At 44.2% G+C, this 15,957-nt stretch overlaps 3 protein-coding genes across 3 annotated transcripts; 1 reads left to right on the top strand and 2 right to left on the bottom strand.

Annotated features, from left to right (window-relative positions):
- On the top strand, nt 5,998-6,831 carry LOC8068672 (mitochondrial import inner membrane translocase subunit Tim9). The gene is made up of 2 exons (XM_002440413.2): nt 5,998-6,156; nt 6,296-6,831. Exons 1-2 carry the CDS (start codon nt 6,062-6,064, stop codon nt 6,492-6,494), a joined length of 294 nt encoding a protein of 97 aa, XP_002440458.1. The 5' UTR covers nt 5,998-6,061; the 3' UTR covers nt 6,495-6,831.
- On the bottom strand, nt 8,515-10,725 carry LOC8068671 (small nuclear ribonucleoprotein Sm D2). The gene is made up of 5 exons (XM_002439096.2): nt 10,598-10,725; nt 10,382-10,422; nt 10,197-10,271; nt 8,970-9,074; nt 8,515-8,878 (listed from the first exon to the last, which is right to left on the bottom strand). Exons 2-5 carry the CDS (start codon nt 10,397-10,399, stop codon nt 8,762-8,764), a joined length of 315 nt encoding a protein of 104 aa, XP_002439141.1. The 5' UTR covers nt 10,400-10,422; nt 10,598-10,725; the 3' UTR covers nt 8,515-8,761.
- LOC8068670 (replication protein A 70 kDa DNA-binding subunit C) lies at nt 11,015-15,313 on the bottom strand. The gene is made up of 2 exons (XM_002439095.2): nt 14,950-15,313; nt 11,015-13,839 (listed from the first exon to the last, which is right to left on the bottom strand). Exons 1-2 carry the CDS (start codon nt 15,231-15,233, stop codon nt 11,322-11,324), a joined length of 2,802 nt encoding a protein of 933 aa, XP_002439140.1. The 5' UTR covers nt 15,234-15,313; the 3' UTR covers nt 11,015-11,321.

Raw genomic sequence — 15,957 nt, 5'->3', positions numbered from 1 at the left:
CGCCATATCGCCTCCAAGCATATTTCCGCTAAGATCAAGATGCTTAAGACGGCGTAGTTGAAGAAGAGATGAGCTTATCTTCCCGCGCAGCCAACGAACAACATGGTTCTCTGAAGATAGTAAATCTTCTTGGTCCTCACTGGATACATCCTCTTTGAAGAAATCGTTGTGCAGGTCGAGCTTCACGATGTGGCCTGTCCTGGTGCTGCACCTCACGCCGTGCCACCGGCAGCAGTCTTGGCCTCGCCACGATCTCAGCCGCCCGCTGGGGTCACTGGTGATGCCGGCTTTGAAGGATAGTAACGCCTCCTTCTCGGCCGTGATGCAGCTGCCATTGAACTTCTTCGCTACACTCGAGAGAGACGAAGCGGCGATGGTGGTGGATGGTGCTAGGAGGAAAAAGAGCAGGAGGCACATGGCTGCAGCGCCATGAAAGGAGGATAGTGGCACTGCAGACATTTGGTTCTTCTGTTTGCAGTCGGTGCTTGATGGAAAATTAACTGGCAATATAATACTTGGGAGCTTGTGTATTCAATTGGACATCTTATGCTTTCAGTAATTATAATTACATTGGTCATTGAATACGTGACTGCCTGAATAGTCATCCAAGAGTTCTTTTTTTCTAGAACACGACTTCACGTGCATTAAAAAGTCATCAAGAGTTAGTATCAATCACTTTGGGCGTATATCACTGTTGCTACTGTGAGGAAGAAATTATCTGCAGTGTGGTCTTCCACCGTTTAATTTGCCCGTGCAGGAACGCTACTCCAGCATACCGCAGACTTCCATGTCAGACTGTCCGATCAAAGATCTTTCAGACACAACTACAGTTTTCAAAAAAATTCTTTTATTGAAATGTAAAAAACTTAGCTTAAAAAAGTTATAATTTCGTAAAAATATTTTTCTAGACAGATATATATACATGTTTCATTTTCAAAAATCTAACTCAGTATATACAAAATAATTTTCGACTAAAACTTACAATAATTCTCTTGAAATCAAATTTAAAACAATTTACTAACATGCTACACAAAATGTCAGAAATTGATGCGACAGCAGGGAGTAATAAGTTTTTTATTTTTCATAATAAGTGCAGACATGCATGGGTCGCTGGTTCGCCATCAACTACCCAGCAAATTCCAATTCTAAGTTGGAAAAACACCAGCAAGAAAGTCACAGTAACAAACTGGCGACGGGACATTTCTTAGTTTCTTTCTCAATAATGATAGCGATAGATCAATACGTGTCTGTGTCGATGACATACTAGTCAAACTGGCGACGGGACACTTGTAGCATAGGTTACAAACCACACAAAGCAAGAGTAGACAACCCAAAGTAACCTAAAATAATAAGAAAAAGCAGGGGAGGAGATCCTCAGCCATGACACCCAACAAACATGCTAAGCCTGTGAAAATAAAAGACATCGGCACAACGGTTGCCTACATACAACGGTTTCTTGTCTTTTTTTGTTTTGTTTTGTTTTGTTTTGTGATGCCCTGTTGTAAAAAAAATACTTATATGTGGTTGGAGAATTAAATAGGAAGTAGCTCATGTCTTCGCTAGCTCTTATCTGCCAATCAGGAGATGTGGTCCGGGTTCGAGCTAGAAAGTGCATTGTCAAGACTCAAGTGTTAGTTCCACATGTAATTTTGATCAAATAGTGCTATACTCTCTCCGTACTCATAAATAAAGTCATTTAAGATAGCGATATAGTCTCTAAAGTCTAACTTTGACTCCTTATTTTTATAAAAAAAATTATTAGAAGTGGTATATGTATATTTTTATAAAAATTATTTTCAAGACAAATTTATTCATATGGTTTTCACATTTCTAAACTCAACAATTTAAAAGTTATTCATGATTTATATTTCTAATGTTTGACCAAAACTTTGTTCAAAACGACTTCTTTTGTGAGTATGGAGGGAGTATGTAATTTTGATCAAGTGTTGACTTAACTCAATTTCAAATAGTTGGCTATCTATCCCATGTCTCGAAAGCCACCTCCTCAAGAATGAAAGCTTCCTCACCTCCATTGTTCAGGCTTGGCACCAGGCTCCGACATGTCCAAACGCTGCTGGGCTGCTGGGCAGCTTGTCGCGTGCATCAAGTCCTCGAGGGCCGCGGCTAAGGTTTGGAAGAGGTGTAACAGGGCACCACCACAAATTATTCAAAACTGCCAATTCATCATCCAACTTTTTGACTATTTTGAGGAAACCCGCCTTCTTTCAGCAGCTGAGTTTCAGGTCCGCCTTAAGGCCTAGGAGCGGTTGCAGCTGGAGATCAAGGCCAAAGCAGCTTACTGGTGACAGCGCAGCAAGCAGAAACGCATTAAGGCATGCGACGAAAACACTGCATACCACCATGTGCACGCAACCAACAGAATGCGACGCAAGTACATCAGAATGATCAGAGTGGATGGGCAAGAGATCGCTAGTCACGTGGGGAAGACGGAGGCGCCATCAACCTTCTTCAAATCTATCATTGGCGTGCCTGGCCACGCTGCACCAATCGACCTGGATCCCCTCTACGTGGGCTCTGCTAGGCCATCTGAGGCCCTTTCGTCAGCCTTCTCATCTGACGAGCTCAAGCAGTCTGTGTTTGCAATGAACAGACTAAGTGCACCAGGGCCCGATGGCTTTGGCCCAGCTTTCTTCTGTGCAGCCTTGAACTCAGTAAAGGACACAGTTCTAGCCTTTGCAGATGCTTTCTACAACGGCACCGCTGATCTAGACAGGATCAACAGATCACACATGGTACTCTTGCCAAAGAAACCTGATGCCGTGGAAGTCAACGCCTTTCGGCCAATTTGCCTGCAGAACTGTGCTCTCAAGATCATTTCTAAAACCCTCACAACCAGGCTGCAGTCTGAGATTCCAGGCCTCATTGACATCCAGCAAACAGGTTTTGTGAAGGGTAGGTTCATCTCAGACACCTTCATCTATGCAGTCGAGCTCGTTCAGACTTGTCACAAAAGAAAAAAGGCTGCAATTGTCCTCAAGCTTGACTTCGCTAAGGCCTTTGATACTGTCAGCTGGGTCGGTCTCCAGAGAGTACTGTTGGCAGGGGGTTTTGATCAAAGATGGATTTCGTGGATGATGAGTCTTCTCAACTCCTCCAAGTCAGCGGTGCTAGTGAACGGGACCCCAGGACCTTGGATCACCTGCAAAAGAGGGCTTTGTCAAGGAGATCCACTGTCCCCCTACCTGTTTATTTTGGTGGCCGAGACGCTGCAGCGAATGTTCAAGCAAGCAACAGATATCAGACATCCAACCGATGACGGTATGCCTTGTGCCGTGCTGCAATACGCTGACGACACTCTGGTTGTCTTCACAGCCGAGGTCACCGCGGCCTCCAAAGTCAAAGAAGTTCTTGATCAGTTTGCGGATTTAAGTGGGCTGCATATCAACTTCAGCAAGAGCACACTGACGCCAATCCACACGACCGAATCAATTGTTGTTCAGTGCGCTCAGACTCTAGGATGCACCGTTGGAGAATTCCCTCAATCCTACCTGGGCTTGCCTCTGTCTGTCTACAAGTTGCCTATTTCAGCTTTCACGGTGTATATCCAAAAAGCAGACAAGTTCCTCAGCTCTTGGCAAGCGGACCTGCTGAACCCGATGGGAAGATCAGTGCTTGTCAACTCGGTATTGGACTCCCTGCTGGTATACCTAATGAGCTCCCTGCAAGTCCCAGTGGCAACGGTCGAGCTCATGGACAAAAAACGTAGAGCCTTCCTTTGGTCTGGTGACAAAAACGGCAGAGCCTCCCCGGCTGCCTGCCTCGTGGCTTGGATAAAAGTTTGCTATCTAAAAGAGCAGGGTGGACTCGGCATTAGGGACCTTGGGATCCAAAACATCTGCTTACTCCTAAAGCTAATCCATAGGTTGCACTGCCCACAGTCTTCTGCATGGGCTTCTTGGGTGCAAGGTCGTGCATCCTTGGTTACTCTCACTGGTGATCTGTTTGGAGACCATTGGAAGACGTTGTAGGACCTACTGCCGTTATATCAGGCCATCACTTCCGTGGTCCTCGGGGATGGTCGTAATTGCTCCTTCTGGTTTGATGTCTGGCTGGGAGACGAATGCATGGCGGATAGATACCCGGAGCTGATCACTCACTGCACGAACTCTTCGCTGTCAGTCTATGACACTATTAGCAGGGGACTACAGTCAGTTCTTGTGCCCAGGTTGTCGGTGATTGCCAATGTTCAGTTACACTCGGTGCAACAGTTGCTGAATCAAACGGTTCTCTTCAATGAACCAGATAAAAGGCAATCCCCCTTCCTCAAGCCGGACCAAAGCTTGGACACTGCAGCTCTCTACAGGATGATCAAGGCAAAAGGACAGGAGTCTCACCCCAAGGCAGTGTTCATCTGGAAAAGCATGGCACCCCCCAGAGTCAAAATGTTCATGTGGGTCCTAATGAAGAGGAAAATCTAATGCCGGGAAGTCCTTCTCAAGAAAAGAGTTGTTGATTCTAAAATTTGCGAGATCTGCAGCTCTCAGGTCGAGTCTCCAGAACACATCATCCATGGGTGCTCAATTGGGAAGGAAGTATGGACTCGGCTGCGTCTGCAGTCCATGCTGACGACGAACGTCTCCAAAATGCATCTGGTCAGCAACCAATCATCATCGCCTATACCTGAGTTGCCTACTTTCCTCTCCCTAATCTGCTGGCACATCTGGAAGGCAAGAAACGCCCATGTTTTCAGACAAGAAACAGTGTCAGTCGACCAACTGCTCATCGATTGCAAGGCTGCAGCTGAACTCTGGCAGTTTAGATTTCATGTTTCCAAGAGGTCTGTGTGCCTAGCTGGTGTAACATCCTTTCGATGGCTAGACAGGAGTAAAGTTAGAAGTTAGGAGTTAGAAACAACTAGCCTCTCCATCTGCAACTTCACTGTTGCGTCTATTGTACTTGCTACCATTTTTACGAGCCGTTTTGGGCTAAATCAATTGATTTTCAGGTGGGGCTGTTGAACCTCAAAAAAAAAATTGAGAGGGAGACAAAGGACGCAAGACTAGCCATAGCGTGACATGCCTAGGCTCGGGCTTAGAAGCAACAAAGAAGATCAAAAGGTGGATATATTAAACAAAGTGTTGGGGGGGGGGGGGTTTTGCTTTGCACCATGGAAAACCAAAACAAATGTGCTCTAGAACTTTTTTTTGCAAATAAAATATTATTTTTAAACTATGAATTTATACGATCCTTCCTGAATTGTTAAAAAAAAATATGTTCGGGCTAAGCAGCTGGACCATCAAAACTCAACTATAGCATTTTAAGAATATTAATTTTGAAACAGCAAAAGTTGTGATACCAGATACAGGTGAAATGGGTCGTACTTAAATTTTAACATCTACTTGGAAGATCATAATATTCTTTTAGGGCCCCTAGTTATTCGTTGTGGATTAAATAAAAAAACAAAAACCTACGTGCAGAGCTAAGCGACCTTCCCCAACTCAATTTGATTGATGTACTTCTTACTGCCGCTCTAATCGGCGGGAATCAAAATAACACGACTCAACACGCCAGGTCTTTTTCTCGGGAGATCAATGTAAATTGAATGTATGAGTAAATTAAGAAAATAATTGATTCCAAATGAGAAAGCAGAAAGACGCAAAAAAAAACTATTAAAAAGATTTAGTTAGTTAGATATAGTTCGGGGTTCCTAATATAAAATCGTTTAGAAAGTTATTATAGGAAATTGCTGAAGAACTAAATTTAAGGTTGATATTTTCTTATGTTAACTTGCTAGATCTATTAGTTTAACATGTAAATTCAACCAAACTCTTAAAGATGCTCTTAGACCTTTTCTGAGAAAATATAGAAAACTTCTCTTAGACATCTACTTTTGCAAAAAAAAAAAACAAATATAGAAAATATATAAAAGTGGAAACAAATATATACAAATATAGAAGTATTCGTCCCCTTCCATAACGGGCCGGCCCAAAAGAGCCCCATGGGCCGCCACATTCTGCTCTAGTAGTAGTAGGCTCTGTGTGACTGTGTCTTGTCTGCTTTACCCTTGTCTCCCTTCCAGTCCTCCTCCAAGAAAGGAATCATGGACGCCGCCGCCGCCGCCACGGCCGCCGGCGACGAAGAGCAGGACCAGGCGCGGTTAGACGCCATCGCCGACGGCCTACAGACCCGAGACGCGTACGCTCTGCTCCTCTACTTTCCTTTCCTTCGAGGAGGTGGCAGAGGGCGGCTGCTCCATCTGCTCTCCCTTTCCATGCTCGTGAGTTGTGGCTGACGAGTGACGACTCCTCCCTCCCTTCCCCGTCTCTCGTTGCAGGATGCGGCTGTACAACTGGCTCTCGCACCGCTGCTTCTCCGACTGCGTCGTCTCCTTCTACCGCCGGGCGCTCGGCAGGCGCGAGGAGGAGTGCGTCCGCTCCTGTGTCCGCAAGTACCTCCTCCTCTCCGCCACCACCGCCGCGCGCTTCCCCCACCTCGCCGACGACTCCTCCTCGTCGGCAGCATTCGACGATTGATTGATCGGTTGATTTGATCCACCCGTGCGCTCTTCCCGACAGTTACTTCTTTTGCTTCACTTCTTCTGTCAGTGTAGCTTAGTTTTTACTTTACTTGCCTTATGATGATCCATGGAAAGGAAACACAACGCCGTAAGACTCACTCACGAGAGTAGCAGGTATTAGGAAGGAACTGCAAGGCCAGGAGTGATTTGTAGTTTTGTACTCCCGCACAGCAGATTTGGAATTTTGATGAATGGATGGATGAATGCATGAATTCTTCATGTCCTGGTGTTTCCTTTCTGAATGAATAATGAGTATTACCTTGATATGAATATGTGAAAAGGTTCTTACTGTATCTCATTTCTCATGTGATGGTTTATGTTCAGCTTTGGTTGTCATCCTGTACAACATCACTGCAATCCAGCTTTGTTGGCTCAATGTGTTTGGTCAGAGTAATGTAGCAAGCACAACTGGGCCTCATTGTAGATGATGTTACAGCAGAATGAATGACAATTACCGCCATTATATAACATAATCCTTAGTTGCAGACTTTTATTGGCAACAATGGTTTGGGACTTATTGCTTGTAAGATAAATGGAAGTGTTAACAGACATTTTCGGTGCTGTTCTGATTCCTGCAGTAGTCATATATTACCAAATTTTTGTGCCTTGTGAAAGTCCATGTCCAACCAGGCTAGTACTGTCGGGTTATGCACAGAAATTCACAAAGAACAGCCTTATGATACTCCTGGCCTAAAAGAGGCCATCATTAGTTCACAGTCTGCTAAGAGATTAGAGACAGACATCAATGGGCTAACACTCTGAATATAAGCACAAAGAATATTCTTAATGCTCATATTCTTTTGGAGTATGTATATACAATGTTGGTGGAAAAAAGCCTTTTAATGAGAGCAGTCTTCTCAGAAGCAAATGTTGTAATAGTTGAGCCAGCAGACTACTTCAGACAATTTTACCAGCTGTTTTGGCAGTGCTTGCTCAAGAGATTCATTGGTCAAAGTGCATCAGTAACTTAACTTCTGTAGTTTCTTTGGATGCAGAACATCCATGTATTGTGTTTTCCTTTGCTAGATGAAATTTGCTGTTTCATCTGAACTTAGCATGCTGCTTTGATATACACGTGAATTTTCCACCTGAAATTATTGCTGAAATGTGTTGGTCAACAAACATCAATGCAGCCAAGCTTGGGTTTTTTCTCTCATAATGCGTCCATTGGTTATTTCCTGACTCCTGGTATCTCTAATGATCTATTCCTGAATGTCCTTTCTTCCCTAGAAAGCGCTTCAGAAGAAGAGAAAGGGTTTGTTTTAAATGTAATTGATCAATGAAGTTGGAACAGGCAGATGTAAAAGTTAGATTTAGGAGAACTGCACTACATTGTTTACAAATCACATGACACGAACATGATTCTTATGTGCTTTGCTCTGTGAAAATTATTAGTGGCAGTGCTTGTATAAAAGGTACAATTCCATCTCCTTTTTCAGTTATTGTCAAGGGTTTTTTCTGTTGTTGTTGTTTTTTTTTTTTGGGTGAGGTTTTTTGTTTCCTTGGTGTGTGAGGTGTGCATGTCGTTGTTGAAGCCATTGCTGCACAACCACCTACTGAGGCCTCTTCAAATTAAGCCTCGAAAATGCGTATTTTTCAGAATCTGAGTCTGGTGAGTGCAATTGACTGTTTTGCTTCTGAGTATTTCTCGTGTATTCAAGAGGTCCAAGGACAAGGAATGATCTATCATCTGTACCATCAGAAAGCCTTCTTCCAACGTGATCGTTCCTAAGCCCTGACATGTTTCAGCGCCCTTTTATTCCAATTGTACGCCAGTTATAAGTCACAAATAATTTGCTGTCATTAGTTACCAAACTGTCCATTGTACAAAAATAATGCGTCATTCGACCCTGAAGGTTGTGGGTGGCCCCTCTGGCCACTTTCAACTTTAACAAAGAAACGGTAGTTAATATTGCACTAAATTAACCAAGCATACATCTGGCAGTCAGTGTGCTATTAACAACTTGACTCACAGATTGGAACCAATGATTCATGCAGTGGTGTTGTTACTACTTCAAAGAAACATCCAGTTCAAGTCATCCACAAGAGGTAAAACCAAGTCCTACCATCCTGCCTCAAGTAAAATCCTCCACCATCAACATACATAGCAAATTCTGGTTCAGGAAATGTCACATCTTACACTCACATGTTTTGAGCATCTGGCATACATACTACTCTATAGCAACGTACTGGCACATAGACTCTCCACGTGTACAAGATAACTCAGTTCGGGTTCCTGAGAACAATGATGACCGAATCCCCACGGAGGAACATCTTGCTTATGAACCTATCTTTGTTCACCGGAAGAGCCTTCTTCTTGCCTTTACCGGTCTTTGGTACCTGTAACACAAGTAGAAAGTGTTCATAATGATTAATGAACACAGCAGTTCAAGCCAGGGAAACTTTACAAAAGGGCGACCGTTCAACATACCTCAGTCCACATCTCCCTAACATTCTCGAGAACCATGTTGCAATGCCGATCAAAGGCTCTCACGCGACCAAGCAGCTTCTTGTTGTTCCGGCAGTTGATAAGAACCTAAGACACAAGAGGCAATGCATTATCAGAACAAGGAGCAGTTAAAAAGCACTATCTGCAGACAGCAGTATGCAACCTGACACAGGACACATAATATGTGATACATGAGAGAAACAAAGATATATCAGTTAAGTAATAATGACATAGCGATCACACTACAGGAACAATGGCTTTGGGTTATATATGGACAGTTTTAGATCAAATGGGTGGAAAAATATGGACCAAGGAAACATGTTTGTCTGGCAGTTGGCAGAAACTAAGCTAGCAATTCAGTTAGTACAAAAATAGTAAATCTTCCTTTTGCAATTTATGAAAGAAATAAGGCTGCATGAATTTTTTTTTTGTCTGAATGGAGCTAACATCAAGCAAATCAGCCTATATAAATCAATAGTGCCACTCAGAAAACAGTTCCTGGCAAACTAATCCAACTTTGATGATGGAAATGACTAAAACAAGATAAATGATACGTAGCAAAAACCTATGACAGATAGGTACTACCATTATAGCCAAAACAGCTAAATTATGATGCAATACAATACTGACTACCAAGACCAGACCACCGCATTACTTCCATGCATGGAAGGTGAGAAACATGTGCGCATCAGAGTTAAGGGAACAAGAATACAACACCAACTACACACTAGTGCATCACTTCCACAGACTAAAATAGTGTTAGAATCACAGGTGAGGGACATGTTTAGTAAAAAAATGGGAACCACAGCTAATAAAAATGTCTTAGCTAAGAAGATTGGCCATATGACTTGGTGAAGCAGGAGCTTCAGGCTGCTGCACAAAACTATACTTGTCTCAGCCAATAAATGAAAAGGTTAAAATACAACACAAACGATCATACTTGGATGAAGGATACACAAAAACATGGTCAAATACAAGGTAACAATGGATCTAAGTTTCAGGACTACCAAGAGCAGGAGGCAGCCAACTAAGGTTAACCATATTGACACAGCTGGACAGCAGGCACATTGCATAACGATAATTCACATCATGGTACCAGATTCTACAATAAAAACACCAGCACATACATATTTTTCATACTTGACCAGTAAAGTCAATGTAGACAGACAGCAAAGAATACACTGAATTTTCCAGAGCAAATCTACCAACCTGAGTATTGTTCTTGACGCTCATCATGAGCACTGAGAGAGGACCGGTGCTGAACTCCTCTTCCTCCTTCTTTACCTGTTTGGACAAAAGGAAAAGTAAAAGATCAAATCGCAATTAATTCACGGCACCAGAAGATGAGAGCAACATCCGGGGGAAAGGGAATGCAGTAATTTTTTTCAGCTTACATTGGTTTCTTCCGCCATGGGCGCCAATTGGAGCCGTAAATCTGCACATGGATTGAACACCAAGTCACTAACTATTCGCTCGAATGAAACACAATTCTCAGATCCATATATCGGGTAACAAAAAAAAAACTCGACGAGTATGCTTGTTCCTATCGTTGGCGGGCGAAAAATTCTAAGTGGCCCGCATGGATCTACACTCCAAAACCCGGGAATTACCTGGGTGGGCAGATGCGAGTCGGGGCGGCGAGACGGCGGCGGCGCGTCGGGAAGGAAGAACCCTAGGCTGGGCGGAAAAGAGGGTTTTTCTGGAGGAAGACGAACTGGCAGCGATTTTACACACTGGCGCTGGGTTGGGCCCGGCCCAGGAACATATTTTTTTTGGCCTTGTGCAGAAATTGGCGGATGGGCCGTCATGGATTGGGCCCCCGCTTAGAAACACATTCCTTGTTTCGCCTTGTGTAGCTTCTTTGTAAAAAAAAAAAGTTTCTTTTAAAAAAATTTATGCAGCTAGTTATATATTTTTTCGCCTCTCAAAAAAGTGTTTTGTCACCAAATCAATCATATATACCGGGGGGGGGTAAAGAGCATAGACGGAAGATTAATTAACTTGAGTACACAGAACAGAAGATAAGATGAACCTGGAGCAAAAATTAACTGTTGACAATCTAAAGATGAGTTGCATTATACAGTACGTACGCCTGATTTACAAGCACCATGCAAAGCTGGACAAACCACGGATTCAACAGAACTGACACAGCAACGAGGATTTATAACACACCATATAAGACGAAAAACATATAGAAGTACCGATACATGGTTCCAACTTCACACAAACACAAAAGGAACATTAGGTATCTACATTACATAGACGCAGCGATGCCATTCAGGACAGGCATCTAAGCAAAACCAACATCACGCCTGATTCGATGGATACTGACTTTCAGTAGTTGGTAGCTCCAAGATAGGACTGCTGCTGACCATAACCACCTGACGAAGCGCCGCCGCTCCGATACTGCTGCTGACCATAACCACCTGATGAAGCGCCACCGCTCCGATACTGCTGCTGCTGCTGCTGGGGAGCAGGGGCCAGAAGTGGGCAAGAGTCCGCAAAGTGCCCGATCTGATTGCATTTGAAACACGGTCTGGGGCCAGTGTTGCGAGGTTGCGAAGAGCCATAGGAGCTTGCTGTGCTTGCCGCAGGTTGCTGCTTATACATGCCTGCAGGGCAGTTTTGCGCATTGTGTCCACTTGACCCGCAAGACATGCAGGTCTGCACATTCCGTGTCGCCGACACTGGAGTGGACGCCCCAATATACGTGTTTGCTTGCTGCGCAAACTGGTTCGCTGACTCCCCATACCTAGGACCACTCATATTGGTAGTGTAGGCACTGTTGGAGGTTGGCACGCTTCGTCCGGCGCCAGTGTTGCTAAGACCAGCATTATAGGCCATGGGGCCTTGCGCCTCAGAAGGTGAGCCAGTATCATCCTGCAATAGGCCATTGATTACCCCCAGAAGGTAAGAACTCTCTTTTGCTGGATCCAGCTTCTCCGCTCTCAAAATGTTGCACTTGACACGGTGCTCATCGTTATAGGTCTCCTCATAGACTTTCAGTTTGAATAGAAACTGCTGCCAGCGAACCCCCTGTAAGATCTCAGCAAATCTTTCTGGGTCTTCTTCTCTTATGTTGTAGAGCTCGTAGGCGCTGTGGCCAACAATCTCAATACCAGCCTCTTGGAATGCAGTAGCATAGGTGACCCCAGTGTGGTCCTGGACCTGGCACTGCAACAAGTATCTATACTCACAATTTGGTAAGCTCTTGTCGCATTTGTCACACTGCCATGTTCCATCACCATTATTTATTACCTTTTTGTTGCACACCTTACCGTTCACCTCCAAGGTGCAAGCAGGATAACAAAAATTATCAGTGGTCAGATGTGAAATTGCACCTTTAACAGTGATAAAGTCTGGCTTCTCTGATCGACCCAGATCTTCATCCTTGATCTGAGCCACTGCTTTCCGGACATCAGTCCTGCCCATACTTACCACTGACAAAGAAACACAAGCAGCTGTCTTCCCTTCAGTTGCATACCATCGCCGCAGACTCTCAGCCTCAGGAAAGTCTGGGTCTACTTTTACATGAGTTGAGCCGGTTGTGTTGACAGATTTACCACTGAATTCAGTAACTCGAGCACCTTTCAAAGCTAGAACAGGATTCAGACCAGAATCACACTGCAACTGCAGCTGCTGGCCTTCAGCATCACAGAACTTTCCCCATAAGGTAAGTTCTATGCTTCGACCAGACATGTCTTTTAGTTGAAGATTTCTTTTCTGGACTTCCGAGTTATCAAGCTTTCGGATTATTGTGCCAGAAGGGCCAACTGATGTAACAATTCCAATCAAGTCCACAATAGTACCTGCCTCAAGGTTCTCAATTTCGCTTATCTGCCGGAAATTATAATGCGGCCTAGGGATGTTGCTATCATCATCAACACATACTTCGATAGATGATCTGAAATCCAGAGCTATTTCATACTCGTGATTCAAAGAGTTAAACTTCTTCTGTGCTGCTTTCACTGACCCTTTAGATATCAGGTACACCTTATCAACCTCAATGAGGTCAAAAAACTGATCAGCCTGCGCATTGAAGCATGTTACACGGATTTCTCCACCCTGTCCATCAAGGATATCAAAGGAGAAGACTTTTCCAGCACCATTCTTGTTGTTGTAGTGCCTGAGATCAGTTTTTGCAGTCACCCTAGCCTTGATTGTCCATGTGTTTTGATAGGGGTTCAAATGAGCCACTGGGACAAGACGACTTGCATCATTCTTAGACACAGGGTTTCTATTCATATGCCCTGGAGGCGGTTGCTGATAAAAGGACTGTGCAGGTTGGCCGTATGTATTCCCAGGAGCACCACTGCCACCAGCCATGGAAGGAACTGCAAACCTTTGGTTCTGATGAGAATCCAGTGAAGGCTGCTGCAAGTTTGACTGCACCATGCCCACATTCATTGTATTATTATGTGCCAAAGTCGTACCATAAGATACACCAGATGCCACATTGGGAACAGATTCTACTGCACGACCAACTGGAGGGACCACCGTACCCTGATAACCACCATAGGATCCACCATATGGTACATTATTATTAGCATCTTGCACTGGCCTTGGAGCAGCAGAAGATCCGTATGGTACATTGTTAGCATCTTGCACTGGCCTTGGAGCAGCAGAAGATCCATATGGTACATTGTTAGCATCTTGCACTGGCCTTGGAGCAGCAGAAGATCCCAGCATACCAGGGCCGCTGGAATATGTTCCTGTATTAGCTTGAGCAGAATTGGCCGGAATGTTGGTGCCCTGCTCATTATTAGGTTGGATTCTCACATCATAGGGTTTAGGGTCTCCAATTATAGCACACTCAGTTTGCAGAACATCAAGTTTGATAATGATAATGATCCTGAACAAAAGATAAAGGCATGGTCAATTCAACTGATAAGAGGCAAGCCACAAAAAGGTGTAAACAAACAAACATTCAAATACGATATTCTTCTCTTTATGAGATGTCCAATCAGCTCTAACAGAAATAGGTATTCCTATGAATTGACTCAAGTCACAGAACCAAAGAAGTTGGGGGAGACAACAATTCTTGAAACATTCATGAAGCAACATTAACCCACTTCAGATTTTAAAATCATCCGTACATATCAGTAGATTTACATTCTATTGATGTATGGTAATTCAATATAAATCTATAATTGTGCTTGTGCACACTTTAGTAACTCCCACAAGGTTCAGACTAAAACATATCTTAAAAGAGCTACTTCTCAAACTCAATTGAATGGTTGCAAAAGAATGTGTTGTGACAGTTTCACTGATTTGACATTGATGCCAGAACAAGAGCTTTCTGGCTTGTAACTACTAGCACAAAACTACAGCACCCTTTCGCTGCACTAAGGACCATCATCAACTGTATAGGAAGTTTATATACATAAAGAATAAAAGAAACTCTGCATGTTAACCATTGCCTGTTTGATGGTTTTCTTTCATTGGAAATTGGAAATTTGCTAATGACAAAAGAAAATAACATCTATAATGCATTGTAGGATAAAAGGGGGAAGAAACACATGCAGAAAAGGGCAACGACCTTAACAGAAACAAGAATATAACTGGCTGGACTCCATTGAGGCGAACATAACCTAGTCCGAGGTTAATCTAAAGATGGTGGGGAAAAAAATCAACAAAGACTTCCCTGAGTCTGGGCTAGAGTGACCATAAACCCTAGTTCGCACAAATACTATTTTGTACCCACCGAATCCCAATCTATCTTTTCAAAGCGGTAGCCGCAAATCTTGTACGGAAATGTCGCCCAAAACGATATGGCACGAGCCTAATACCCTGCATGTTTTACATCACTGAACCGTGCGGGAAGCAAACCAAGATTCAACATTTCTACTAGTAGGCACGCAACGAAACAAACCGAATCTGCGATTCTAATTGGGACGGAGCGGGGAACCGAGCGCAGGGCAGGACTATTAACCAACTAACTAGCTAATGAATCCTCACTCACCTGCGGTGCTGGATGGTGCTGCAGGTGAACTCGTGGAGGTGGACGATGGAGCCCTTCTTGATGATGCCGTCCCGGATGCGCGCGTTCTCGGAGGTGGAGAGCATGGACTGCATGGTGTGGGTGCCGTCGGAGAGCAGCATCCGGAAGCGCTCTTGGTTGGTGGCGCTCTTGACGTTGGGGACTATCCGCACGTCCACCACCTGCAGCACGGGTTGCAGCGTCCCGTTGCCGTCCGCGTGCTCCGACACCGCCGCCACCGCGCCGGTCGTCAGCTGCGCCGCCATCGCGCCCGAGAGGAGAGGAGAGGAGAGGGGGGAATGGGGAGGAGGCGATTCGATTTGTGGGGGAGTGGGAGGGGGAGGGTTAGCGGGATTTTGGGGGGGGGGGCGGGGGGCGGCGGTTCTGCTGCGGAGAGGGAAACTGGAACAGGTGGAGGGAGAGAGAGAAAATTTCGGACGCGAAAAGACCGAAATGCCCCCCTTTTGTGGGCTGGGGTACGCCGTACAGGCCCAGGCCCATGATGCTGTGCCTTCGCTGGTGTGCACACGAAAAGAACCAGCACGGCTGTACAGGTAAAAATGCCAACGGGGAACCCGTGACTAAATAGTAGGATTAAAAAAAGATATGAATATATCATATGATTAAAATTAAAACTCAGATATTTAATTTATATAAATAGAAATCAGCAATGATATCATAGCAAACAATTTTTACTAATATTGTAGGGTTTTTTTTTCTTTGCGAGACCCAGACGCTCACGTACATGAGCACATATTTACCTCTATGAACGCATGCATGTACACTCTATCTTTATAAGCATCTACAAAGAACAAAGTTGGACCAGCAAATCTCAAAATTGACGAAGTTATCATAGGCACCTCGTTATCGACAGATACTCATAATAAATTGAGAATTTATTTCTTCATCATCATCTCCGCCAATGACCTCTGGACATAGCTAGTCTGAGCAGCAATAGATATCGCGGCAATACTTGCTCTGTCTTCCCTC

The sequence above is a fragment of the Sorghum bicolor genome, chromosome 9 (genome assembly GCF_000003195.3).
Source record: "Sorghum bicolor cultivar BTx623 chromosome 9, Sorghum_bicolor_NCBIv3, whole genome shotgun sequence".
Classification (NCBI taxonomy): Eukaryota; Viridiplantae; Streptophyta; class Magnoliopsida; order Poales; family Poaceae; genus Sorghum; species Sorghum bicolor.
Note: the sequence above shows the minus strand (reverse complement) of the source record. Positions and strands in the feature narration are given on the sequence as shown.